The 27,247-nt window shown below is 42.4% G+C and overlaps 1 protein-coding gene across 2 annotated transcripts in view; it reads right to left on the bottom strand.

Annotated features, from left to right (window-relative positions):
• TRPC5 (transient receptor potential cation channel subfamily C member 5) overlaps positions 1–27,247 on the bottom strand; it is a 91,617-nt gene that overhangs the window by 51,259 nt on the left and 13,111 nt on the right. The window contains exons 1-2 of one of the 2 annotated variants that reach the window (XM_015860649.2): positions 21,613–21,841; positions 11,998–12,396 (exon numbers count right to left, since the gene is read on the bottom strand). In XM_015860649.2, the coding sequence (XP_015716135.1) occupies positions 11,998–12,375 (378 nt within the window). In that variant the 5' untranslated portion in view covers positions 12,376–12,396; positions 21,613–21,841. Of the gene's footprint in view, positions 1–11,997; positions 12,397–21,612; positions 21,842–27,247 lie in introns of those variants that run through there. The other variant, XM_015860650.2, reaches the window with a different exon arrangement.

The raw sequence follows: 27,247 nt of genomic DNA, 5'->3' as shown, positions 1-27,247 counted from the left end.
CAGCACTATACCACCGCTTCTCTGAACGATACCGCAGTGAGTGAAAAATCTCATTTATTTAAAGTGAAGGGGGAAGTGAAACGAGCTTAGTTCTGTAGAGGAGAAGAAATTGGAGGATTAGCTCACATAAAAGCACCATTCAGTGTGGCAGAGCTCTCCTGTGAGCAGAAAAACAAAAGTTGTCGGTTAAGTAGCACAATGCTGGAGAGAAGCTCTGCATAGGAAAAGCAGGAATTACTGCTCAAGCTAGTAACTAGTATGGTTACTAGTAAAAGGGGAGGAAATATGAAGAAGAAGGAAAAAACACAACAACAACAAAAAACAACAAACCCATCTAGTACTGAAGAAGTGAAGGCTGTGGTAGGCCTTCTAACAGCTTTACTTTGGACTACATCTAGAGTAGTATGTGTGTCCCAAGAGCACAATGTCTGGGTCAGAGTGGTGAGAAGCAATCCAGCTGAGGGGTTCTATTCTGCCCAGCAACGTGAACCAAAGCAACCTAAATGGAGGGGACCAGGAAATACTTCAGATGGTTAGAAATGCTCGTTCAGCTTTGAAGAAGGAGCCTGACTCTGTCTACTATTTGGGAATGGCTTTCTGTTTGTCTTCTGCCTCTTTGTACTGACAGTCCTTCTGATTACAGCCTGGTAACCCTGCTACCCAGTCTCCATCATGTACAGGGCTCCACAGCATTCACCTGGACTGCAGTGCACACAACTGTTGTTTCCCGAGGTAAAACCCACAGTGCTCCAGGCCTGAACTGAGTATGCAGGCATGCTAAAACAGTGCTCTATTAAACAAAACAGAGTTTTACAACTTCATGGAAGATTTAAATGCAATGCAAGCAGAAATTCAAGCTTGGGTAGTTTTTTGAGCAAAGATTTCCTGTTTGTAGTTCATTTTCTGTTTGCAGCTCTATGGGGGAAGTACATACGCCATCCGTGAGCATTGTAGCAGGCGTGGACAATTGCTGTCATTCTAGAAAGATTTTGCACTACGTCAATTCAGCAAGAGGCTCAGTGGTCAGAAGGAGCTTTAGCAGTGACTGATTTTGTTCAGAATCGCAGTCATGTGGCACTTTGAGACACAGCTCTATAAATAGAGAGACAGTGTTACTAGACTGCAGATCAGCCATGCTACCAGCAAAAGGGTTGCAGAAAAACGTTTGTTGTGACGGTGTGACCATTCTCATCTTGCTCCTTGCCTAAGCCCAGAAACAAAGTATTTTATTGACAGAACACCATGAGCAATCGGGGGAAATGCTGCACACTTCTCAAAACCAAGGCATTCATTTTAGGTGGTACAGTCATGCTGATTTCAATAACTGAATTATCTTCATCAGGCACGCCTTGGGAGACATATTTTATTACTGAGAGTGATGGCAGTTTCTATATTTAAAAGGGTGTTGTCTTTTTTAACTAAAGAGCAATTCACAGAATAAAATATCATTTGGTTAATGAAATATAATGATCAGCACAAACTGATAACAAAGTAATGTACTTTAAGGGGTTTTGTATTGGTTATGAGCAAGTTCTTATCTCTGGCATAAAGTCTGCTTCACTGCAGATGTATTTTTGGGCAAGCTCTGCTGCTACTGATGTACTTCGGCAATTTCAGCAAAGCTGTCCCAGGATATCCAGGTGAAGAAAAGTGTCCTTCTGACCTGAAATGAGCTCAGTAAATTGTATGCACGTTAAGTCAAATAGTCTTAGCACCTTGCAACAAGCCAAAGACAGAGATAAGGTTACTAGATGAGGTATATTAACATTAAAATCTATATAACTGAATTTAAAACTTCTACATGTAACACATTGTTACTGAAATAATGCAAAAAATTACATTTGTGATTCTTATATAACCAAACTTCGTTCACTGCAACCAATAAACAAACGCAAAATACATTAATCAGACGTTTTAATTCAGCTTCTGTGTGCTAAAAATGTTGAGACAGACCCATGAGATTGGTTATCAGAGCGAAGCCAAAGGCCAGTGCATGTGACTGTGGCAGAGCTGCATCCGAGCCTGCGTTCAGCCATGTGTTCAGGGAATGCAGCGCAGCCAGAGATTGTCAAAAGATGTCACCGCTTATGGCTCATGCTACATAATTTTCTCTTTTTCTGTGGATTAAAAAGAAACAACCCAGAGAGAAGCCCTTGGAATGAAAGGATTTTGCAAAAATGCATTTAAATGGCCTGAGGCAACACATTCCTGACAGAGCACTTTCTTTTCTAAAGCAATGTCCCTTTCTCATGCAAGAGGTGGAAATGAGGAGGTCAGTGATTAAAACCAAGAGTGCAGCCAATGCAGCTTATTCTCCAGATCACAGGGATGCTTTAACAAGAGTCAGACCGTTTATGCTTGAACCTCTTGTACTTAAATTAAGATCTTGATATCCACTTGGCCCCAAATTCCTGTCTTTATCCAGTGAAGTGCCGAATCCAGCAGGAAAAGCAGCTGTGTCCTAAGACACAGGTCTCGATCTTGCTCAGAGGTGGAAGACCAGATGGTGATGTGCCACGAGCAACTGCACCCTCTTCTGGCTGTGTCTTTTCCAGCAGTGTAACAGTGGCTGAGAACTTGACTGTTCATTACAAGTTTTGTCACATTATCTCTCATATGACCAACTCTCCAATAAATCTTGGTTTTCTCACATGCTTCCATGGCTTGGGGCTTGCTGAATAATGATACTTCTCCCATTAAAACAAATAAGGTACAAAAATTCTGGAATATTACAAACCCGGACCTTAATTAAATTGCTGTAAAAAACGTGGCATAACTGAAACGTTTGCTACAGATCTATCCCTGGCCTCGCCAAAATGCAGAAATTCCTGGTCACTTGCTGATTTGTTTCCTGAGACCCCATGATACCCAGCTGCCTATAAGTTTAGTATTGCTGCCAGGAGTAAATTGAGTTCTCTCCTTAAGTTCAGATCGGCAGACTGGATCGAATGCCTGAAGCAGTTTTTTTCCCATTTGAAACCATAAAGCTGTTTACTCATTTTTCACTACTTTTCATTGCCACTTTAAACAGTTGCTCTGTGGCAGGAGCTGCTGTTTTGTTGGTTGGTTTTGTTTTTTTTTTGTTGTTGTTGTTGTTGCTTCTTTGTTATTAAAAAAAGCCTTGACAATTTTTAATTTTGCTTTTATGCCTGGAAGGCAGTTTTGTTACAGAGCTCGCTTAATCCAGTCCTGTTAATTTCTCAACAACATTAAAGGCCTTGGAATGTCTCTGTTCCTTACATACTCGTAAAAAATTTTATGTATAAATTCTCTCCTGACCTCAAACATGCTTAAATACAGTCCAGAGTTAGCCCAAAATTTGCAGTCTCTGCCTTTGAAGCCCTCTCTGTTTTATTATGGCTATCTTTCAAACGTCTTCCAGTTATTTTTCCTGAGAGGGAAGAGTTGTCCAACTTTTTAATTAATTTTATCTGATCTCTGTATTCTTCTTTTCTGACTTAGTGGTAACAAGGACAAGATGTGCTAAAATAGTCCAATAATCATGCCGTCTGCAGCCTTTCATGTCATCATCTTTGTACATAAAATGTCCCTATTTCATGTAATTTATTACTGTGTGTGGATGAGAGATGTTTCAGCAAGTTTAGGTGAGGTAATATGTTGCTAACAGGGCTTGGAAATGAAGAGCCTTTTTGCTTGAAAGGTGGGTGAAGGGTTTTGCTGCTACTGAATCATGATTTGAAAAAATAATTAAAAAAAAAATCCGATTTCATCATAGGACAACATCACAAAGTGGAACGAATGAGCAGGTCTGGTAGCAGCCCATGCTACTTGATGCTGCACAAAAAGACATCTTGATGCTGTTTCTCTCCATCCTGGCTTTTAGGTTGTGCTTTTTGGCATCTTTTTTTTTTTTTTACTAACCAAGACAGCCGTGGATTCTGAAAAGATCCCAGCATTTGTGCTAGCAAAGGAATGACAACCTGCTGAGGTGGCAGGGTCCCACGCAAGAATGCAATCTGTGTAGTTGTGATCCTCCTGTACCACTACTTCAGCAGTGACAGCCTTTGTCACTCCTAACGCAAAGTGGTTGAAAACACCAAGCAGATGATATACCCCCTCCTGCTGTAGAGGTCAGCTCCAGCTCTTACATCTGCCTTAAGAGTCTCTAAGTGGAGCACACAGGTCCTCACCACCACAGGTGAAGTACCAACAACGCATGTGACCATGAGCCTATTGAAGGCCTAGAGTGGTTCTTGTGCGCTTTTCCAAGGCAATGATGGAGCACAGACCTCTGATGTGCTGGGTTCCCTCACTGTAACAACACAGGATTGACCAGACAAAATATTCTTGTTCACAGGTGATGCCTTTTTGATTTCTCTCATTCTCGTTGCTACCAAAAGACTCTGCTCATCACAGCCTGACCAACACTGCTATATCACAGATCATCACAAGGATGAACAAGCCATACAGATGCTAACTTGCAGATGCAAGCACAGCTATATTCAACAGCCTCATTAAGGTTAGGGTGCTCCTACTAAGCAGTCCTGCAGTTCTTGATAAATCCTAGACACTGAGCCTTTAATTTCAATTTCCCCATACAAACCAGCTTCCTTTTGACAACATGTTTTGACTCTAGCAGCAGGCAGACTCCCCAGCATGTTCAGGTCAATGAAGTCCAGACAGCCATGTCAAATGCCCTTTCTGGGTGCCAAAAGTCACGCAGACCAGAAGCAAAAACGTGTTACGTGATGTTGAAGTACTGATCCAAGGGAGCAGCGAATGTTGTAATCAGGACTCAGGAGCAAAGGGTAGTGAGTAAACAAGATGCATTCATGGATGCTGGGTTGGTAAAGAAATTTGTTTCATTTTTTTTTTTCAAATTTAACACCTTAATCAGCACATCTATAGAGAGACCAAAGGCTTATGTAGCAGTCCAAACAGGACTATTTTTCCCTATTAGTAGCTTCCTCCAGGCAGTCCACCCATGCACTGATATTCCTCCCAACTGAAAATACACACATTAGTGCACAGAACACTCTCTCCTTGCAGGATTTCAGACCATCAGTAGCCAGTTCCTTGCACTGCATTTCTGCTTTTGTGAGCTGAGCTGTTAGCAGCTGATGCAGGCAAGTACTGAGATCACACCCAGAAATGAATAAAGCAAACTCCTTGGGAAGCTCCTCACATAACAGCATTTCCCTGACTCTCTCAGCTGTCTATACACCAGATGACAAGTACTACATGGTTATGTGTGCTGTGATGCAGTTCTTGGACTGACCCCACCAGCCCCCCTAGGAGCTAATAACAGACCTGCTGTTGGCCCTGGCAAAGGAACCAGTGACTTATTTGCCTCTGTCAGATGTCTGGTAGCTGGCACCACAGCCTGCAAGCCTCTGTTTCAATGCTGTTCATTAGTTCTCTGATAAGGCACTGAGTTAGACTGTTTTTGCCTTGCACCTTCTCATAGATTTAAGATTATTTTGGGAAGAAGGCATTGGGGAGGGAGGAAAGAGATTCCCAGTTAGATATAATCATTAACTGAAGCGATCTTTGATTTCTCTGTTTAGTTTAATTAGATGGAATTCATTTTGGAGGCAGCCACCGATGTCAAAGGCATGTTAAGTATAGCTGTGAATTATTACTGCATCAATAAAAAATAATGAAAAGCCTGGATGCTGGCAGAGCCATTAGGCTTTGGAGCAGTAACAGCTAGTTTTCCGTTTTCAGACAATCTTTCTTCCTTATAGTGCATTTCAAATATTTTCATACTGAGAACCCAAGGCTGGTTTTTCTCTATTGCTTCAGTTTTTCATTACCTCCTCCGGCTGCAAGCACGTCCACCCAGGCTCAGCCTTCCCCTTTCCCTCTGGATTTCCCATTAACATGGAAACAGCTGGTTTGAGTCATACCAAAGGGCACAGTATCTGTACTGAGTCATACCACCTTAACTCTTACCTTTGTTATTGAGTTTTTGCTGTGGAGCACCTTAAGATCAGGTCAAGCCTATGCACCTCCCTGATACAGACTCCTGGGTTTCAGGAACCCAGCACTTCAACCTCCCTAACTTAGCTGTTCTGCTTTGTAATATCGTGGAAAAACATAAATGCTGCTTGTATGTATTGACCAACACTGCAGAAGGGCACTGTGGGCTTGTTTTGATTCCTTTGCTGTACCGCATGCCTCTGTAATACCCTATATTTGCTGGGCAGCCTGCTCCAACACCTCACCACTCTCATTGTAAAGAACTTACCCCTAACATCCAACCTAATCCTTCCCTCCTTCAACTTAAAACCATTTCCCTTTCTTCTGCTGTTATCAACCCTTTTGAAGAGTTGGCTCCCCTCCTGTTAACAGGCTCCCTTCAGGTACTGAAAGGCTGCAATTAGGTCACCCTGCAGCCTTCTTTTCTCCAGGCTGAACAAGCCCAACTCCCTCAGCCTGTCTTCATAGGGGAGGTGCTCCAGCCCTCTGATCAACTTTGTGGCTCTTCTCTGGACCCTCTCCAACAGCTCTCTGTCTTTCTTGTACTGAGGGCTCCACACCTGGACACAGTACTCCAGATGGGTCCTCACAAGAGCAGAGTAGAGAGGGACAATCACCTCCCTGTTCCTGCTGGCCACCCCTCTCCTGATGGAGCCCAGGATCCCATTTGCTTTGCGAGCTGCAAGAGCACACTGCTGGCTCATATTAAGTTTCTAATCCATCAGGACCCTCTGGTCCTTCTCTGCAGGGCTGCTTTCAAGGACTGCTCCTTCCAGTCTGTAAAGATGTTTGGGATTCCTCTGGCCCAAGTGCAAAACCTTGCGATTGGCCATGTTGAACCTCATTAGGTTCACCCGGCCCCACCTTTGCTTCCTTTGACTTAAAAACTTCTATCATTGACTGCACAGGTCTGACAGTGAGAGCAGTGAGCTTAGACATCCCACATCAGCATGTTTGCAGAAATCATGCACTGTTAATAGGAAGGGCTCAACTTCACTGGACTGTGCAGAGAGGAAAAAGATCCCTATGTGAGTAAGAAAACTCAGTTAAACCACACTGTATCAGGAAAGTTACCTGATCTGGACAAGAATAAATTGGCTTAATGCACCATTTAGTTTCTGGTTCACAGGAGGACAGTCTCTTGGCTGCTGATCCATTATATTTACACTGAGTGCAACAGATTTTCACTCATTAGTTCATCTAAAAGGGGATTTTTGAGGTCAAGTTTTAAGTTTGAGAATACTATCAAATATAGCAACCTTACATCAGCAAATATCTGAGAATTAGCACCTCAGACTTCAAAACTTGCCTCTTTTTCTCTAGTTTCCCCTCCACAATCATATCCAGGGCTTACTTCTTGTTAAGATTCGTCTTCTGAAAAACACAAAGATAGGTAGCTGTTGAAATTCCATTGACTCATAAGGCCTTTGGACCATCATAGCAAATTGAATAATGGTCATAAATACTGAGGTCCCTTTTCTTTTTATTCTCATTATTGAGGAATTGCATTTGTAGTCCCATCTGCGAACCAGATTAATTCTAAGCCATCTGCCATGAGCAAATTGCTAATTTTGGCAGATACCAGAGAGACGCTAGTATCTTCCTTATGTAAACATTTGATGTCAGCTCTGATTGTTGTGAAGAAAACAGCTACCAATAAAGGTGCTTACGGCTACACCATGCAGAGGGAGTCATTCAGACAGCTGATTACAGCTCCTTAAAGAATGGAAGCGGCTCAGCAGTCAGCACAGATTGTACCCGTTGCACTGCAAATATCCACTGTAACAAGGCAAGAAACAATGCAAGATCTGTGCAAGCTGAGTGAGCTGCCCTCCGAGCCGTGATGCATGTTTAACAGGGAGCCAGGGCCATGTTGCAGAATTCACACAAGAAGCTATTGAAAATTCCTAAGACTTCATCTGAACTAAAAAAGAAATTTTGCACTGATTTCAGCAGGATTCAAAAATTACAAAGCTGGAACTATTACTAATGATAAATTGAATATGATTCAAATACGTGGGAAAATGTGAATTTTCAGCCTTATATTTTCTCTTCCTTCACAGAGCTGTTTAGGTGTGGACTGCAGCCTGACTGAAACCACAATCCAATGTACTGATGGTCAAAAGAAAATTTCTAATACGACTTCCAGCACAAAAACAACACACCAAACTCTAAAGATCAAACAGATGGAGAGGCAGAAGATTTTACTGGGAAGGAGAGTTTTTTTCATGAGGCTTCATGTACACACATATTCCCTCACTCCTACAGCAGTATTCAATTCAAAAATGAAAGGAGTCACTTCATATTCCCTGTTAAGTCTAAATCCGGTGGCGTACGTGAGCATGCTTGTATGGTCTTCCTGTGGCAGCAAAGATAGATACTTGAACCATGAGAGCTCCTATCTCCCATAGGTGACAGCATCTTTCCCAACAGCAATAACTTCATTAGCCACAGAGCTATTCTGACCATAGCTGGTGAAGTCTTCTCCCCAGCTTTTTCAAGATACTCTCAAAACACTACACAAAAAACATGCACTAAGATGTCAGGACCAGACAGAACAGATCTGAGGAGAAAAGTTCTAAAAGAAAACAGATCTACCTGAACACATCACTGTTCAGCATGCTCGTTTATCTTGTGCTTTGGAGAGGTGTTTAGAGAAGGGCTGATTTGTACTTCTGCATCTCACACACTCCACATGTAAACAAAGTCACTTCTTCCCCTCCCGAGACACCCCTTACGCAAATGGCTGCAGTGCAGGAGATCTGTGTTGTTATAGTTACTGGCTATGACTTACCCCTGCCACTGTCACAGTATTTTCAGTCAGTGGCGCTTTTAACAGCAACATAGCAAAGGTTTGCAAAATAATGACTGCTTGCAGTCCTTAAAAAACAGTATGTGAACATCTCTATCACATGGTCTTCTCAGCTGTTTCTATCTGTCCCTTACAACATGAACGAGACACTGAGTCTCTTACACGAGGAACACAACAAAGGTCACTTCAGATATAAGATTTTCTGACTTCTGCTCCCTGGGAAGGTCATTACACAAGGGAAAGCAGAGCTCTTCCCCTCAGGCAGATGAAGAGTCAGGTCTGCAGCGCCCAGGACACATCACCTTTTGCAGGCTCTGTACCTAGCGAGCCAAGCTTTGAGGTTAAGCCTGAACGGGAACACAGTGTTTTCTACCCCTTCTCCTTTGTTTGGGTGCATCTTTTGTTATCTGGATATCTAGACCTTTTGCTATTTGCAGCCCCACAAGAGGCTGGCATAACGCAACCCGTGACATTTTCAGTTGGGGTTGCAATACAAGGATAAGGTTGTGGGAATGAGCAAAATAAATGCCTGTAAAAATGGATTATGCTGCTCAGCTGCCTTGGAGATGCAAAGAATAATTAACTGAGCTGACATGAACAAGCGCAAAAAAGAGCTGCTCCTCATGGCTGGCAGTTCAAGAAACAAGATTTTGTTATAGCGGCAAAAAATAACCTCTCAGAGAAAGAAAATAAGAAAATGGGAGCTAGAAGGTTTTGGAAGACCCCAGACTCTGTTAGATGAAGGAGGAGGTGCATTTCACATTTAGGAGCACAGTCAGATATTTCCTTTCCACTTCTGCCTGGTGTACAACAAAAACGAAGCCCCAGCAAGACACAGGCTGCTACACCTGAGCCAAGGAGCTGCCTTTACTCAGGTTTGCTCAGTAAAAATGAACCTTGTGTATGTTTCATGAACAGATTAACTTACACCTTAAATGCAAATGCTATAATACTATCTTACCAGTTCCTCATCCAGGCAGAAACTATTCTAAGAGATATGAATTTTGGTAATTACTCAAAAAAAAAAAAAAAAAAAAGCAGGTTTCTGCATGTTTTTTAAAGATATAAGTAACTGATTAGGATAAAGTTGCGCTAATCTGACTTAACAGGTGCTTTCTCTGAAAGTAATTAGGTTTGGGATTCCCAAAGGACTTTCTGAGAAAGGGTCCAGTAAAGATAATTACTGAATGTGTGCTGATACTGGTCTCAAATTAGCCTCAGGAAGTCACATTCTGAAAGCTCTCATATATTAGTTTTGTGATTTGACAAGCTCACCCCTGCGTCCCAACTTTGCTTAACTAAGTACTTTTTCACATTCATTGAAATATTGACTGTACATGGAAAAAAAAAAAAAAAAAGTTAATTACCATCACCACATGGACAATGAATGAAACTGGAGAAGTGAAAGGCCAGTCCTGCAGCCTCCTGCTGGCAACGCTTCCTGCAGACCACAGAATACCCTGAACCATAAGCTAGAGAAGTCAATTCTGACTTCTACACAGGATCGTGCATCAAGACAGCACCAGCCTAAATTGTACCAGTGAAATCTGGTCCTGCAACAAACCTTGTAAATAAAGCTGAAACTGGCACTGCATCTCTTCTCCCACACATATTCCCCTTCAAGTTGTAAACTTTGCAGCAGATATAAAACTAGCTAGAGAATGAAAGCTGCTCACTGGCAAACTGATAAAAATACAAAAGAAAAAGACAGGCCTACTATGAAACGCATCAGTGACAGAGAGATCCTGGAGATTAGTTTTAGATGCAATAAATCCATCTTATTTCATGGGCCTCTGTTGCCATCCTGTTATGCCACCAAGGCTTTGAGTTTGATTGGACAGAAGTTTTGGTGTTCACAAAATCTTACAGAAATCCACAAGAATCCCATCTCCTGCTTTTCATGATATTTTAGGAGAAACTTCTTGTTAGTCTGTAATAATTACTCAAAGTTCTTCATGCTACCTAGGAAAACATTTAGTAACGTGATCTATGCTTCTATTCTACTTTCTGCTACATTGGGGTATAAGATGATCAAATTTCTAGAAGATCAATTAAAAAAAGAAGGCTCATTCTTCATCTGTGGCTCACGTCTTGCTTCTTACATTTTGACACTTTAAAACCTAGGACTAATGTTTCAGTGTTTAGGTCTAGTAGAAGAGATTCTCCATCTCTTTAGGTCTTACATCACATTGCTACAGCACGCTGAAAGCTGTTGTTTCTAAATACTCTAGCGTTGCCAGGGTTGACCTACTGTGTTTCCTTTTTCGCTTTGTCTATGTAAAACTGCTATTTAAAAACTATGTTCCAAGGCCCACCCATTGAAGAAATATTCACAGCTGAGTGACAGCAATCTTTTTCTTCCTTCACACACAAAGGGCTGCATCCAAGGAGATTTCAAAACAGGACTTGAGAAATTAGGACCATCAGTTCAGAAAGTTCCTTTCTAAGCATTGTGCTTGTAAAAATTGACAGCGATCAGTAATACATATAAACTGTCACAGTTATTGGTAGTGCTACACATAGATGAAAAAAAGCTAGGGACAACATGATACATGACAACTGAAATGATAAGATTTGTACTTTGTGTGTTTTCACAAAGATTCCTATGTACCTTCGTGGTGGGTTTGTAGCTAACAGTCTTTCCTACAAGACATAGCTGTTCATTGCTCAGATATATAGCACCTCAGCTCATGCTGTAATGTTATGTACTGCCTCTGCATTCCTGAACTAGAGCTCCCCAGAGATGAAGACCAAGATACATGTCTGTACTACAGCTAAGTACTGAAAGCCAGCGGACTGCTTCCTTGCTTACTCTTATTTATAAGCTTTTATGTTTTCAGGATTTACTTACAAAAAGCAATTCCACTTATTAATATCAGAGCAAGAGCATGGCAGTACTTCATATTTACAGACTATAATATAATTTCAGACAGCTCCAAATTCCTTTACAAAGTATGAGTCTATAAATCAGTCTAGAAATCGGTATGTCCACAAACGCTGTAAGACTAAGAAGAACACTGAGTGAAATTGAAAATGTCAAGTTAAGTCAGGCTGAGCACGTTTGCTCAGACAAGAAAGTTATCAAAGCACCACATTCACTCTGAGCATTTAAAGCAATGAATGCACATTAAGGACTTCGTTTTATGACTCTTGAACAGCACTTTCTCTGTGGAGAATCTCTTTCCTAACACGAGATTTTATTAAGGTAACAGCTTAAATCTGAACTGAAACACTTGACCAACCTGTTTTTCACCACTTGGCTTCCTGTAATTCAGCAGCAGCTCCACAGCTCCCACCACCTCTTTCCGTATTGCATACAGCAGAGCATCTCCCACATACACGCAGTGGCTCAGAAGTAACTCCATGATCTCCAGATTTTCATTCTCTATGGCTATTAAAAGGGCACTGCGACCAAGAGGATCCATACAGTTAATGTTGATATTGTAGTAGATCTCCGCCTCTTGTAAGGCATGTTTCACACTGGCATAGTCCCCTTTCTCCACAGCACTGAGGTAGGCCTTCTCTTCCACTGAGAGCTCTGCCTCTGCTCGCACAATCTGTAGTGGGATCCGATCTCTGTATGGTGAATAGTTTACCTTTTTGTAGTATAGCTGGGCCATTGTTCATAGTGACCAGGCAACCTGCGGGGGAAAAATAAGTACATGTAAGTGATAAAAGAGACTAGCAACCTCTGCCTTTTCATCATGGGGAACACATTTCCAAAGGTCTGTTGCAGTAAAAGCTTCTGATCACTTTTTAAGGTGTTTCGTTCTCAACAAAATGACTGCAGTGCTCCCTGACCAACCCCACATTAAGGTGCAACCTGAAAAAAATTAAGGTTCCACTGCAGCTCAAAAGAGAATGACAGACACCCAGTAGTTAAAATAAGGTATGAGCATTATTTCATTGATTTCTTCTCATTCTGAAAAGAAGTTATTTTGTTTATGGATTATCTACCACCTGTAATTAGGTAGATTTCTCACCTTTGTTTTTTTTACACTGCTTACTGCTCTTTTTTCCCCTCCTAGTTTTCATTGAGCCAGGTTCTCAAAATCGAAACCACCAGCGATAGGAGCTGCTGGCTTACACCCCTTATCTACAGCAACAAGATTTCTTTTGATTATTTTCGCTGCTTCTTCTGTTTCCATCTCTTAAAATAGTTTTCATTTTCCCATAATGTTTACTGTTTGACTGGGTCACAGAGTTATTTTTAAACCATGCATGTTTTTTAACATAATTTCTCACTCTGCATTTATAAATATAATCTAGATAGGTTGCTGGAGAAAGCCCCCACCTTGTCTTCTAGGAGCTGTGACGTTGTCAGTAGTCTAAAAAAGTGAGAAGTAGTAAATCCTGCCCTGGAATGAGTGCAGCAAGCTGAAGGAATGAGCTCCACAGCTCAAAAAGCCTAGAAGGTAACTGAAGTCATAGGGAATATGGGATTTTTTTCTCTCTCTCTCTTACACACACACAAAAGGAACCATGGTAATCTACCTCTGTTTGGCATCAACAAACCACACCAAATCAGGACCCGGGGTTTAGGCAGATGTAACTAATTCAACTAACTGGATGACCCTTTCCATTTCCTTTCCCCTGTTTCTGTAGAAAATTAGCCTGGCTTTTATTCCATTTTATTCCTCCATCCAGGGGAAAGAGGTAACGAGAAGCACGATCTTGTGGTTCAGGAGTCAAACCAGGAATGAGATGCTGGGGTTCTAATTTCACCATCCCTGTGCTTGCCAGAAGGCAACCACGTTCAGCACAGTCCATTTGCATTTCGCCTTCAGCTCCAGAGCTATGGGCCCGGTGCAGAGGGAGTGGGTGGATCTGAGCTCCAGCCCAGCTGACACTGCAAAACAGTGGGTGGCTGTAGCACACAGCAAAGTTACATCTGCGAATTTCCTGGGGAGCCAGAGATTTGTAACAAGTTTGGCACACCAAAAAAATGCGCTCTCTCAGTGTCCTGGTTTCTTACAAGCAGGAGGAAAGTTTTTGTTTGTTACATTTCAGGAATTACTGTTCTATGCACATACACTTCAATTTGATAACACACCTCAGATATGCATAAAAACCACTGAAAAAGTACTGGCTTATTTTCCTTATTTCTAAAGCAGTAGCTTATGGGAGTCTTTGTTTAATGGATCAACTGTGGGATTTGTGCTCTGAAAGAATGTAATTTAATCAGGCAAATCAGTGTGCTATGATAACTGTCCATGCAAAAAACCATCTCCAAGTTTGGTCCAGTAAGAAACAAAATGGTCTTTGGGGAAGCGAGAATGAGCCCCATGGGGAAGGGAAGTTTTGTGCCCTTGTGAAGATGCAGCTCACAAAAGCAGGGACCGGGTAGGAATGGTGTCAGGGCACAGTAGCCCTGTGTGGACTCCAGAAAACCCAAGATATTCTGATAAATACAGCTGCTGAAGTGGAGCCTGATATTTTTCACTGCTCTTGAGCTTAATTGAATGTTTTGTAGATGGTGAGTAACATTTGCAGTGAGTTATAACAAATGTCACCTTATGAAACATCATGCCAGCATTGGTTCCCTTTCCTTTCCAACTGTCTTGTAGAGACAGCAACAAAAAAACTTCAGATATCTTAACTCCTCAGCAAGATTCCATTTCCCACTATGACCTCAGTCCAAGGAAATACTCCTTTAGTACTTTAAGCACATAAGAAGCTGCAATAAAACTAGATGATAAAGACTCACAAGATGATTGCGTGAGAAGAATTCAGGGCAAACCATGTGTACAGCCTAATGCAGATTGTGTACTATGCTTGGAAGTGATTAGTTCTGACACTCACATGCCATATATTTCTGCCTGGGTTACATGTACGACTTCAGCTTACCATTGAGCTGTTCAGCAACCACTCAGGTAAGATCCAGTGCAACTACAGACAGATGTCCCAAACCTGATGCCTTTTTCTTCTGAAACCAAGAACAGAGCATCAGCCAAGCACGTGCACACACTCTGACATGGAACAAACAACCCCAGCGTTGCCAAGGATCACTGTCTCTCTCATAACCTCCTCCCAGTGCCACCCATCTCCTGGAAGCAGCATCACTTGGCGAAAGAAACAATCAACATGAGTATATCCTGGACCACTTGTTTTTTTCCAGAGTGGTACCATCACCTGCTTAACAAATGAGAAATGACAAAAAACTGCTAAAGTCCAGGTAAGAAAAGGGGCAGGCAACTCACAGACGCCTACAAAGAAAAAACAATTCAGTACTTGAAAACAACAACAAAACACCAAACAGTTGCATTAACATTTTGGAATCTGGGAAGAAAGCCTGAAAACACACATTTTTCCATACAGCACCTCTTTCCAGAGAGGCATTTTCTACTCCCTGAGTTAATATTTGGGGCAAGGAAAGTTTTTTTGTTTATTTACACTTGATTGCAGGTGCATCAGAGAATATCCAGTGGCTGGCTATGTGCAGCTCAAACAAGTGTAGAAAATGGAGAGAACCACATAGCAACGATAAGAGGAAGACGATTTATCACTCATTTTAAACTATTATCTCCCTACAGTTGAGTTTCTCTTCCCCATAAACTATTAGTCCAAATATCCAAGTCACTTCAGCCTGACACAGCTTGTGTGCTGCCTGGCACAGAAATGAGAGCTTGAGCCCTTGAAAAGCAGCCATACCTGGCAGAAACTGCTTGACTGGCACACACAAGGAAGGTTTCCAACTGCATTCGTCTAATGACACAAAATGACTTTTCTATCCCAGCAAAAATTTCTCAGCATCGTCCAAGACTCGGGTCAGACACAGCCATGCCCTGCATCAAAAGGGACAAACTTCTCTCTCTGGAGAGAGAAACAGCATTAGAACTGTAACTGCTGGGTTTGTGAGTCTTCCTGCCACCTGCATTTGGACCAGACTCTTGAGATGGACACATTAAGATCACAAGGGAACTGTTTTACTTCATCAGAGGGCAGCAGAAAGAATGAAATCTACCTTTTCTTTCTGCTATTTTCTTGTAGGAGAGAACAATATGAAAAACGCACCAAGTTCAGACTGACTTGCAGCAGCACAAGAAAGGGCAGCCTGAGCCCAGTGAGGAGAGGGCAGAGAGAAAAAGGGGCCAGCGAGCAGCACTGAATGGCTGCCATCTGTTAGAGGGATGTGGTTAATGAGGACAGATAGGCAAAGGTCTCCCAGCAGCACTGCCTTTCCCCACTCAAATTTTCATGAGTTTTCACTACAGACTTTTTTAGGAACTGCCCTCCCTTGTACCCTGCTTGACAAGCACTGCACACCCACCCGCCTCCGCATCTCACGGGAATGAGAATAACTTTCACGAAACAGGAGGAGTAAAACTGAAACAGTGGGAGCCAATGCCAGTTTACAACCATGCAACCACCAGCCCTTTGACACCCTTCCCAGCTTTTATTTGCTTTCATTTTCATTTGACTTTTCTTGATGCTGATGAAGCAGTGGAAAAGCATCTGATTGCTGAGCTCTCCATGTGTTGAAGCAGCTGCGATTTACAGGGGTCCTGAATTTTGCTGTAGGAGCTCACTGCTCCCAGCTGATAAGAGCAAATCAAATAGCGGATCGTGAACGCAGATCAATAGACAAGAGCTACCTTTCCACTTGATGCAACCCCGTGTGAGCAGCCAACTCACATCGCACATTAGAGCAGACAACAAAACACCCCATCTGCCAAGTTGCAAATAGAGCTGCTGGTCATTCCCTCCCACTGGAGATTCACATGTTGGCAAACCTGTGTGTGTGTGGCTTTAAATGTCACCACAGCTTCTTCCTCAGATCTGCAGAAGGGTTTATGCGCTGGAAAGCCTGCTCGCTCAAGCCCAATAGAAGAGCTGATTTCCTGCAATACACGTGACCTCGCTGTCTCTCTCCATCCTTCTCTCCAAGGCCGCTACTTCTTTTTAGTATTTCTGGGAGAGTATTCTTCTCATTTCTAAGCAGGACCCTCAGCTGTGGCAATCATGGACCACAGCTGCTCAGATGGCCGCACTCCTCCATTGCACCCTGGGGCTGTGCACTCAGAAATATCGATCTTTTTGGAAAAGGTTATAAACCTGAGTTATGAAACAGTCCAGAAGGGCCACTTAGGTAAATAATGTTACATTCAGTTAATGGACCAATTGAATTTGTGATTGGATCCTTCTTTTAAGTGCTCTAGATCTTATTTACTAACAATGCTTGACTGGTCTTATGCCTGCTATAATCTGAGGAAATAAAACTTACTTTATAACATTCTGCAATTGCTTTTCTCCTGGAAAGATACTCTTTTGTCCCAGAAAATTGCTTTTTCTAGGGAGTTTGGTGGGAACTGGATTGCTACCCTGAGTTGCACTGCCCCTTATGATATCTCTGTATCACGCTCACCATTCCTCTCATCAGAAGCAAGTTTTTTCCTGCACTCCTAAATGCAAGAAGAGCCACTGCTGAATAAATGTACGGCCCCATAAGTTTCTGAATATTATAAAATTGCAACGACCTTCTGGTATATATACCAGCCTAAGTTTCCTTCACCAAAAGCTTTATGATCTCAGAAAGTTTATATTCAGCTCCTAAGTTATAAAAGATATATCATTCCCCTGGAATAAGTGCTTCCCAAAACTTGCAGAGTTGCAGTCCAACATGAAAATGAGAAACTGACAGCTAATAAAACTGAAGATGAGTAATCTAGTTTCGCTGCCCAAGCTGAGTGAAAGGGAGAGCACTAATAGAGAAAGAGATAAAAATGCAAGGCTGCAGTTGTTCATGATTCACATTGGTGGACATGTCCTTAGAAGATGAGGAGAAAAACTCTCCTTAGAACATTTTTTGCTCATCATCAGTTAAGGCACAGTTAAGAATAAACACAGTCACTGGAGTTTTGCATGTAACCTTCTAATCTGAGAATTATTTTTTGCAAAAGAACACAACTTCAAACTTCAGATTATAGATTTACAGAAGCCAAAAAAGAATCCTCTGCCAGTAACTCAAAATGTCATTATTTGACTCAAGTCCCAACTGCAATTCTGCTCTTCCTGGGTAGGATGACAACTATCAAAGATATATATGTTTGGTTTGGAAAGGCCAATTCTTTGGTATAATTCTCTTCCGCTGAACAGTCAATTGATGAGTCATGACCAACTGCTGGGTATGCATAGATACATACAGATATATGTATTTAAAAATCATTAAAAAAGATATCATGCATGTAGTACCCTGTCAGCCTTATGAAATCACCCGTTCTTCTCTAAGTAATCAGTGGTGTTTAACTTAAAAGTTAGGTATGTAACTCAATTCTCAGTCTTCTGGCAATAACGTGCTAAATTTTGTCAGTCCAGGACACCTGTAAGACTACCTAACACCTGAGGATGAAAGTCTTGGCACAGCTGAATTATCTATGAGACAAAAAGCTCTCGCCACTGGACAAAGCCTTCTTGAGAGCCAATAAACTGTAGATCAGACTTGCCCAGGACATAAGGAACACTGCTACAACTACCTCTTAACAACTTGGTCTGACCTTGCATTCTCAAGCTAAGGAGCACAGTCAACCATGTATTTCAAGGGAAAATAACAAACCAGTGTGCTCTACCACATATGCTTAAATCCTAAAGCCTTAAAAACAGCATGTAATGTGAGTCATGTTGTCTTGGTAAAGAGTTGAAAGGCTCTCATGTTCTGGTGATGACTAAAGACTTCAGGAACCTATAGAGAACATAGTACAACTGGCTTCAGTACCAGGCTGAGCCCTGCAGGCCTAAAACATCCCATTGGTTTTATAGGGGCTTTTGTAGATGCAAGGCTCAATCTTGGCGTATCTCTGCAAGACCAAAGTCTGTTAGCAGGCAGCCAAGGCTGGTTTTCAGGGTGGAGAAGAGTACCACTATTTCACCCGTGGAACTACTTCACCCATGGAACTACACATGGAAAATGTGTAGAACAAATAGAAAAAGTCCTATCTGCTGTGGCCAGAAACAAAGCTGACAGGTATATCAGCATGATAACCCTTTTTCCACACCTGAACTGACCTGTCCTGAAATGAAGGCCACTTAATTCATCCAGATGAATAATGCCTTGAGTTTTAACAGTGCATGGGAAGAACACTTCTCTGCCTTTCCATGGAAGAAAACAACTTGCATTTGTCTGGCTCAACTCAGCATATTTCTGTTTCCTACTCCTCCATTTGCACATGGCTCCCAAGGCCTCTTGCCTGAGGCAGGATATACTGGTGTCATATACAGGTGAAAAATCACTGCAAAAGAAAGTACTGGGAATGCCTTAATTTGTGTTACAGCCTCTGTTAGCTGCCATGTCAGTGCCCACATAAACGCTTCTTTCAGACTAGAAGCATACAAGTTGTTGAAGCATTTCATATAAATCTGGACAAGCCCTGGATACATGGGCTTAAACCAGAACTCATCACAGCCTGGGAGCAAGCCTGTTCCAGGCTATTAGCCTTATATTCTGCAAGCGAATCCAACAGCAATTTCCTTTATTTAGGAAATGACAGTGAAAGTCAAGGCTTGCCTGAATTTATCAAAACAAATCCTATGTTCACATGTTATAAGTGTCTGCATTCTAGGAAAGCTGCTAATGTCTGACTTCAGAGATACTTTCAGTATCTCTGGACAATAATAATAATGACAACCACTCCTGGGTTGACGAGTGTGCAGCCTCAGCAGCTCTGTGGGACAAGGGCCATAAGTTCAGGACAAGTAGCATCCCACCTACCTCCAAGCTTGACCACTGTGATCCCTGCAGGGTCTGGGTAGCCTAGACTTAGTTACACCTGCCCTGAAAGCAACACACAGCTTCACCACAGTGTAATCAAAAGGGTGAAAGAAAAAAACCTCTAAGGTAAAGATCAACTGCAAAGCTCCTATTTGGGAGGCAGAGGAAGGGGAGTGCTGAGCTATCCCTGGAGCAGTTCAGCATTACCTAAATAAAAATTAATCTGGACTACTAAACGACCTCCTGGGAATGGAATGGCTCCAGTGCCATTAGCTACTATTACAATGAAGTATTTACAGCTTGCAATTTTCCCACTTCTTTCCACACAGTCACCACACAGGTGTGAATATACAGTGTGCATCTTTGCGAGTGCAGACAAAATGGAAAGCTTATTTTGCCCGCCTGACTTCACTGCTCTATCCCCTGCTTTTTTGAGATGGACTATCTATTCATTTCCCACCTTCTGAAACCAGAAAAGAGATGTCAACTAAACTGAGAAATACTGTCAAGCAATCCACCCTGTTGTCTTATCTGCTAATGCAGCACTAATGTGGCATAACATCATTATCATCTCTGTGCTCTACGTCCACTGTGTCTGTGCCTGCTGCTTGCAGTCTCAGGCTGCCGTAGCTAGGGAAGAGATTTTGTTCCTGTCCTCACTTCTGCTCAACAAACATTGTCATCATTTCTTCAATCAACAAGATAATCTCTGAACATCATCTCAGGGAGAGCTGATGGCAGTACGGGCTGTTAGACCTGCCTCAGCCTAGCTGAAAGTGCAAGTAAACCACCCACTCACTGAAGGAAAATACAAGATTATGGCACACTTGTCAGGATGAGGAAAGGGCAGTAGCAGCAAGCTATGAACTACTAACAGTGACAGCTGGTTAGGCTCTGTTTCTCATCTCAGTAATAGGCAGATGTATTAGTGGTTATCAGCTATCAGTTCTGAAGAAGCCCTGCTGGAACTGTGCTCATTAGCACCCACTTGAAAATACAGCCAGCACCCAATGCCACTGCAGCCATCACCTGCAGCCCCTCTGCTGACCACCTCCCACCTGACTGCCCTGGAGTGACCCACGACAAAATGGTGGAGACCAAACCTTATGGATTCCAATGGCACTGCAGCCACAGCCCATCTTTGTCACCTTTTTTGTACAAGTCAGGCCTGGTGTGAGCAACCTTCACTGCCACTTCTATTGAGACCATCCTTTGGCAATATGAGTGCCACAGCTGTGTGCTACAGTGGCGTATTCCATAAGGAGATACAAATACTGTTTGGGAAAGAAAATATCTTTGTAGAAAGACTGTGGAGAGGAACTTCCCCTGACAATGATAACAAACAGAACAGCCAGCAGATAAAACAATTACACAAAGCCAAATCCCATTCATTAGGATAGCTCAGAAACTGCAAACTGGACAGTTTCTGAAGATCCACAGAACGACCAGAGGACATAAAACACACCCATTCACAATTGAGAAGCATTCTCAAGAGAATTAAACACACAAGCCTACAAGATACAAATAAATGCTGCACAGAGCAAACCAGCATGGAAGAGGAGTAATGCTGTTACTCTACTTGTAAGCAACAAAATGTATAGGACACAGAGCTGCTTCTGTTAATGCTCTAATAAGGTTCCTTAAGGATATCTCCAGCATAAGACTTGTCTGTTCAATCATCAGATCACACTTATAAAGTCAGAGATTTGGGTCAGAGATTTGCAGGAGTAACCACGTTATTTCTTAATCTTTGCATACTTAAACTGTGCCCATCGGCTACCAACTATAATAACATCTAGTTCTCATACGGCTTTTCAGCCACAGATCTGAGAGTACTTTTTATAGGACAAAGTATTCATCCTCTCCTGAGAGGATAGATGAGAAATCTGCAGCAAACAGAAACGAAGGGATTTGCATCACCCTTTCATGAAAACAAGTGACAACTGGCCAGAATTGCACAGAAATACACATACAGATATATACACACATATAGCTTTACATGGGTAACAGACCCTTCAGTTGTCTACTCAGACACAGCACAGTGTCAGAGCAACCTGAAGCCTGAATGCCTCCAGGGGAGCTGAGTCACTGATCCCCTTTAGAGGAATATGAAATGCTCTTCCCCTGCCTTCTGCCCACACCTGCTCCTTACCTTACAAGCTGAGGATACGATTAACAGCAGCACTGCTGTCCCTCTTCTTTGGGCATAAGCCTGAGGTGCAGATGACTCCCAGCCCATGATCTTGCTGTTGGAAGGCTTCTAGCCCTCTCTTCCAATCTCTCTCCAGCCATTCCAAAGCCTGAAAGCAGCAATTTCCCACTGCTATGGCCCATCCTCCTGAGGGGCTGTAGTTCTGTCACCAAAAAAGGTAGTACAAGTAATAATAAAAAATGGAAACATCTCACCTTGCTCAAGCAACACCTTGATTTAAATATTCCACAGGACAACTACGTCACATGCTGCAAAATCTGCAGGACACTGTCTTGGATATCAGCCCCGATTTCCCTAAGGCGAATTTCTCCTATGGTCCTAGGATGCTTTTTTCTTCCACTCCAAGTTCTTGTCTGCAGTGTAACATCATCCTGCTGCTGCTTCTTTTGTATTTTCTTTCTTTGAGATACTATTCTAAAATTTTCTCCCATTTTCTTTTGGATTTCATTTTGCAGTTTGCTTCCCTTTCCAGTTATGCGTTCATTCAAGATATCTCAGCTTTCAAAAGACATCTAAGGTAAGGCTCATCACTTCTTCAGAAGAGATTTATTTTGTATGCTCCCAGGTTTAGGCTCAGCTACAGTATAACTGCAGGGGGTTCATGTTTAAACTGAGCTGTATTCCTCTGGCTGCAGGAGTGGAGCTCCGCAAAGAAAATGCACAAATCCATAAATAAGACTTGGCACGATTTCACTGCTCTACTTAATGCCGACATTTGCAAGTCCTGTTTTCCCAAACCTCTTGCTTCTAAATCCCCGCACCTGCTAATTTCTTAATTCTGTTTTCAGTTTAGGCTTGTGTATTCTTAATTATGTTAATGAAGGATAAAGTATTTAAAGTATTAATGTTCCACAAACTTTGAAAAGAAAACAGTTAATAAATACCTTACCCCTGGGTCTGCTTCCAGCACTGGATTTGCAGACCAGTCCAGGGCATTACTTTTGCTCCCCTAGACTCTCCAGTGGATATCCAGTTCTCCCTCTTGCAGCTCTTCTAACACAGATTCACTTTTCCCTTTTCTATCTGATCTGTGCAGAGAAGAAGATCTTGTAGGTTAATGAGAATCACCCCTGAACTGGTAATTACCACAGCTGTCTCTGCTAGTTTTATTTTCCTCTCTTGATATCGATCTCCTCTCTCCTCCAAGGCACTGTGAAGGATCTTTGCTTCTACTCTCTTCCAGCTGGTGCTCCCAACTTGTGTCTGGAACATGCTGCAAATTATCAGGATGCCACAGTCCTCTGTCCCCTTCTTGTCCTTCAGGCACCTCTCACATCTCTCTGCCAGGCAGGAGAGTTACACTCCTGGCAAAGAAATGCAGCATGAAATACTTCATGGTTCCTACAAAGCGGTAGCTGTGGTCTCTCCTTCCCATGTACCTACAAGTTCAATGCATTGCTCTTCTTCTTTCCCCGAATGCTGCTTTGCAGAACCGGCTTGTTTTCCTGGCTTCCACATAAAATGTAGTTCAGATCTAAGGAGACTAATTGCTTAATTTACCCAAACAGCATCCAGAAGCAAAATATCTTTGCTCTCGGCTTCTTGGTTTATCTTCCTTTACGTGCATTCCTGATGCATCTTGTGCTATGATCCTTATGTGCCTGTCTTTCCTGGATGCCTCCACAATGCTGCTAAATCACAGATATACAACATGCAGGGTACCATTCTCACCATCTCTCCCAGAAGACAGCATTGTTTCTTACAGTACAGATGGCTTACAGATACTGATCTCTGCCAATGGAGCAGCACTGCACTCTGTAAAGTGACTGAAAGGAAGTGTTTTGGCATTAAGATTGAAGATAAACCATAGCATAGAGTCAGGGCCAAGCAAGCCTCAAGAAGGCCATTTAAGCAGTATCACTCCCACCAGCATATCAAGGAGTTATTCCACCCTAAGAAAGCAGCTTTCCCCAGGGTTGCATGCTCTTTATAACTGTTCTCAGTCTGCACGACTAGACGCCACTAGATTACAGTCATACCATGTTTGTCACTTCCTTGGGAATCTAGCCACATTTTCTAGGGTTTATTTTCGGCCTTGAGCTTTGGGAGTTCAGTAATTACGAGAGAATGTCGTCGTCTTAAAAATTAAAAAAAAAAACAACAAAAAAAAAAACACAAAAAAGGGGGGGGGTTGGGGGTGAATAGAAAAAAGGGGAGTTCTAGCCTCGAAGGTGCGAAGTAAAGAGTGTGAGTCACTGAGTGAACTTTATTGATGCAGAAACTAGACAGAAAGTGTCCCACATTCTAGGCTTAAAAACCTTATTAACATTGAGCCAAAGTTTGTGGATCTGAGGTGTGGAGTAGAGAGAGGAGAGCTGTGGCTTTGGAGCCCACAGCCTTGTCAGTATTGTGGCTGCCTGACTACAACACACCAAACCTTCTCTGCAGGATGCAGCACCACCTTTCCTGTGAGTCCTCTCCTGGCTGGCAGCAAACAGCATGGTCTGTACAGCAAGGGATGGCTGTGCTGTGCTGTGGTCTCAGGCAGGTCAGGGCAGAAGTGGCATTCTGTACTCTGATTCATGGTTATACACTTAAGAATTGTCCACTCTGCTATTTATTAAACTACAAGGGTGTTATCAATCCGTCAATGCCGTGCAGAAGCAATTACTGAGTGTTCTTCATGAGAAAGCTTTGTAAACCCATTGAATCCTGCCAACTAGATATCATACAACCTTGTTCACATGTAGCCTGAGAGGATCCCTTTGACTCAATCAGATAATACAACCACCAATTTAACACCACTTTTGACAGAGAAGAAATGCATTTCCACACATGCCCGCTTATAGCCAATGCCTGCTGAGGCTTCTCTACTGCAAGACACTTCTGTTACTGCCACACCGAGCTTAAAATCAGCTGAAAAAAAGTGTGTTACACACAAGACAGCTTTACTTAAGCACAGCCGTAACTGCAGCTATAGACAGAAATGCAAACAGTATCTACGTTACACTACAGGCAATGTTTTCAATTTTCCTTCATTTTTCTTCATGGTCCTGGGCTTAAGAGCCCTCATCCTGCAAAACTGGGAATTTGCTTACTAGCATTTCTCATTAAGGCTCCCTGCAAGATGCAAAGTACCATCACCCCCATTTCTAGGCAAAGAAAAGCCAGGAGACTTTGGACTGAAGCTCTGGTCCAGCAACTCATTTCTGTCCAAGCTCGCCTTTATCACCAATCAACAGCTGAAGCACATTGGGAAGATGGCAGAAGAGTAAGGCTACAGGGTAGCACAACTGTTTTCCCCGCTGATGTTTTCTCTAGAACAAAGCACTGGAGCAGCAGATGTACTGTGACAACACACCGCCAGTTTCTTCTGACAGGCACTGTTCTCCTGAGTCTTCATTTACTTTCAGCTTCCTCTTGCTTCTTTCCCCTCTTGATTTCCCATCTGAAAGCTTCTATGTCTGATAGCAGTGAAGGAGTCCAGAAAACATGAATATCTGATGTTTAGACAGCTACACAAAATAGCAGGGAGCCTGAGAGAGGAGCAAAAGGCTCAGAGATGTCCCACCCTATTCAGTGAAGGGCTGATTCTGGGGCACAGTCATCAAGGTATCAATACTGAATGCAAGTACACTCCTTATACAAGAGAGTCACAGGTTTTCATTACTTAGCCTTCCTACTTCCACATTTGGATGATGTTTATCCTCAAGTGTTTTGCCTGACCCAGATGTGGCTGCATGCCCAAGCCTTGGGCAAATGTGAACTGAAGAGGTGTCAGGCTGAAGGTGCTCATTGAAAAAGAGAAAACTCAGAGCCAGTGGACTTAAATTACAGCGCATAGTGCTGAAGGAACCACTGCAGATATCAGGTGCCACTCAGATGCTATTTCCCCTGCCTTATACTTTTATGAACAGAGACTGGTGAAGCACTTTTACATTTTGCTTGCTTGGTCTGACCTCAGTTCAAGACTCCAAACTACCACCCACTGTGAATTCAGCATTCAAAATGTAATCCTTGCTTCCAGAGCTACTTCCTGAGGAGCTGCTCTTTTGACATTGACTGGAGAAATGAGCATCAAGCTACGATCCCCACTGTCTAGCTACCTGAGGCTTAGCTTACTGCAAATCTTCAAAGCTGTCAGAAGGACTGGGGACGACCTGTGGGATCTACAGAATCAGCATAACCAGATCGGTATAGCTTCTCACTGATCATCAAGTCTAAGGCAAAACAAGCAGAATTAACATGTGGGAAAAGAGATTAATCCCCAGCTCTGCTCTGGCTTTTACTTCTCCTGGCAGAGCTGCGAAGGTCCTGGCAGCTCCCGCCACCATCACGTCTGTCTGTCATAAAGGTGGGTAAAATTCTCAAGGTGACTTTTCGTTTCTCACAGGCTAAAAAAACCCACTGGGATTCTAGCTGGGAGTTTGAGCAGCAGGATTTGATCTATCAGACAACCACATCTCAGAGACACGGGAGGCTGAGGATTTCTCAGCTGCCTTTCTAGTGCACCTCTGGGTAAATGATTCTTCAGATCTGTGTTTCAGTTTGCTTCTCTCATTTGGTTTTAGGGTAAACAGCATCACTGGGGGCTACAAATAAGGACAGTGAAACACCATGGTGTTGCTTTCTGTAACAGGAATTTATATAGTTCCTAAAACTCATTTTTTTCCCCTTCCTCCCACCTTCAACAACTTGCTCTCACTGCATAGCTCTCATTTTCAAGATACTGTCAAGCACTGTTCTTTACAGACACATAAAACAGATAAAACGTCTGATTAAAAAACAGATCCAAAAGGATAAACTCAGCCTGTACAACAAACAACTGGCAAGGATACTAAATGGAGACCTGGGGATTTCTTCAGTTACATTTTCAATGGGCATCTATGTAATGACCATGTCCAGTTAAGTAATTTCAAGCTCCACGGTTAGCAACAATCCTATTCTACAAGTGTTATTATTTTTTTACTTTGTCTGTTAGCGTTTTTAAACACTGTCCATTAAATTTTATCACCTACAATCACATTTTTGTAACAGTGTAGCAAAAATGACTGAAATAAGAGTATCCATGAAAGACATAATGTTACATGCATCATTGCAAGGGAAAATTGAGACTTTGCTCACATTCAGAATTGTTCCTGGATGAACTGCAGGAGTGATGGAAATCACAAGCCTGGTTTTGCTAGTGGACACACTGACAAAAATCTTAACCTTCATCTCCTCTTTAGAATAACCCTACATCCAGCTTCATTATATGCAGAACTTAGCACAGCTTCAACAAAAGTACTCAGGTCCACAGTTTTCTCAAGACCTTTTCGTTCTTCAGGCCTGTTTTTGTAACTATAATAAATGAACGGTTTTGTATTTAGAAGCTGGTTCCAGCCAGCACAAGCATGCAAAAATAAATTAAATCATGAAATTCTTACACTGATGAATTAAGGCCAAATACTTATCAGCATCCTGCGGTTACATTTCCTGAGCCCTGTGTCCTAAAGTGCCACAGCAGACCAGAATCTTTTATGTTTTATACTTCTGGCCTAGGCATCTTTCCTCAGCTTCTCCAGTCCTTGTTTCTGAGATTTTCATCCCCTGCCCATCAAATACCTTTGCTTAGAACAGCTCTTGAGTGGGAAGT

The sequence above is a fragment of the Coturnix japonica genome, chromosome 4, assembly GCF_001577835.2.
Source record: "Coturnix japonica isolate 7356 chromosome 4, Coturnix japonica 2.1, whole genome shotgun sequence".
NCBI classification, from domain to species: domain Eukaryota; kingdom Metazoa; phylum Chordata; class Aves; order Galliformes; family Phasianidae; genus Coturnix; species Coturnix japonica.
The sequence above is the reverse complement of the archived record's forward strand: the minus strand, read 5'-3'. Positions and strand labels throughout refer to the sequence as shown.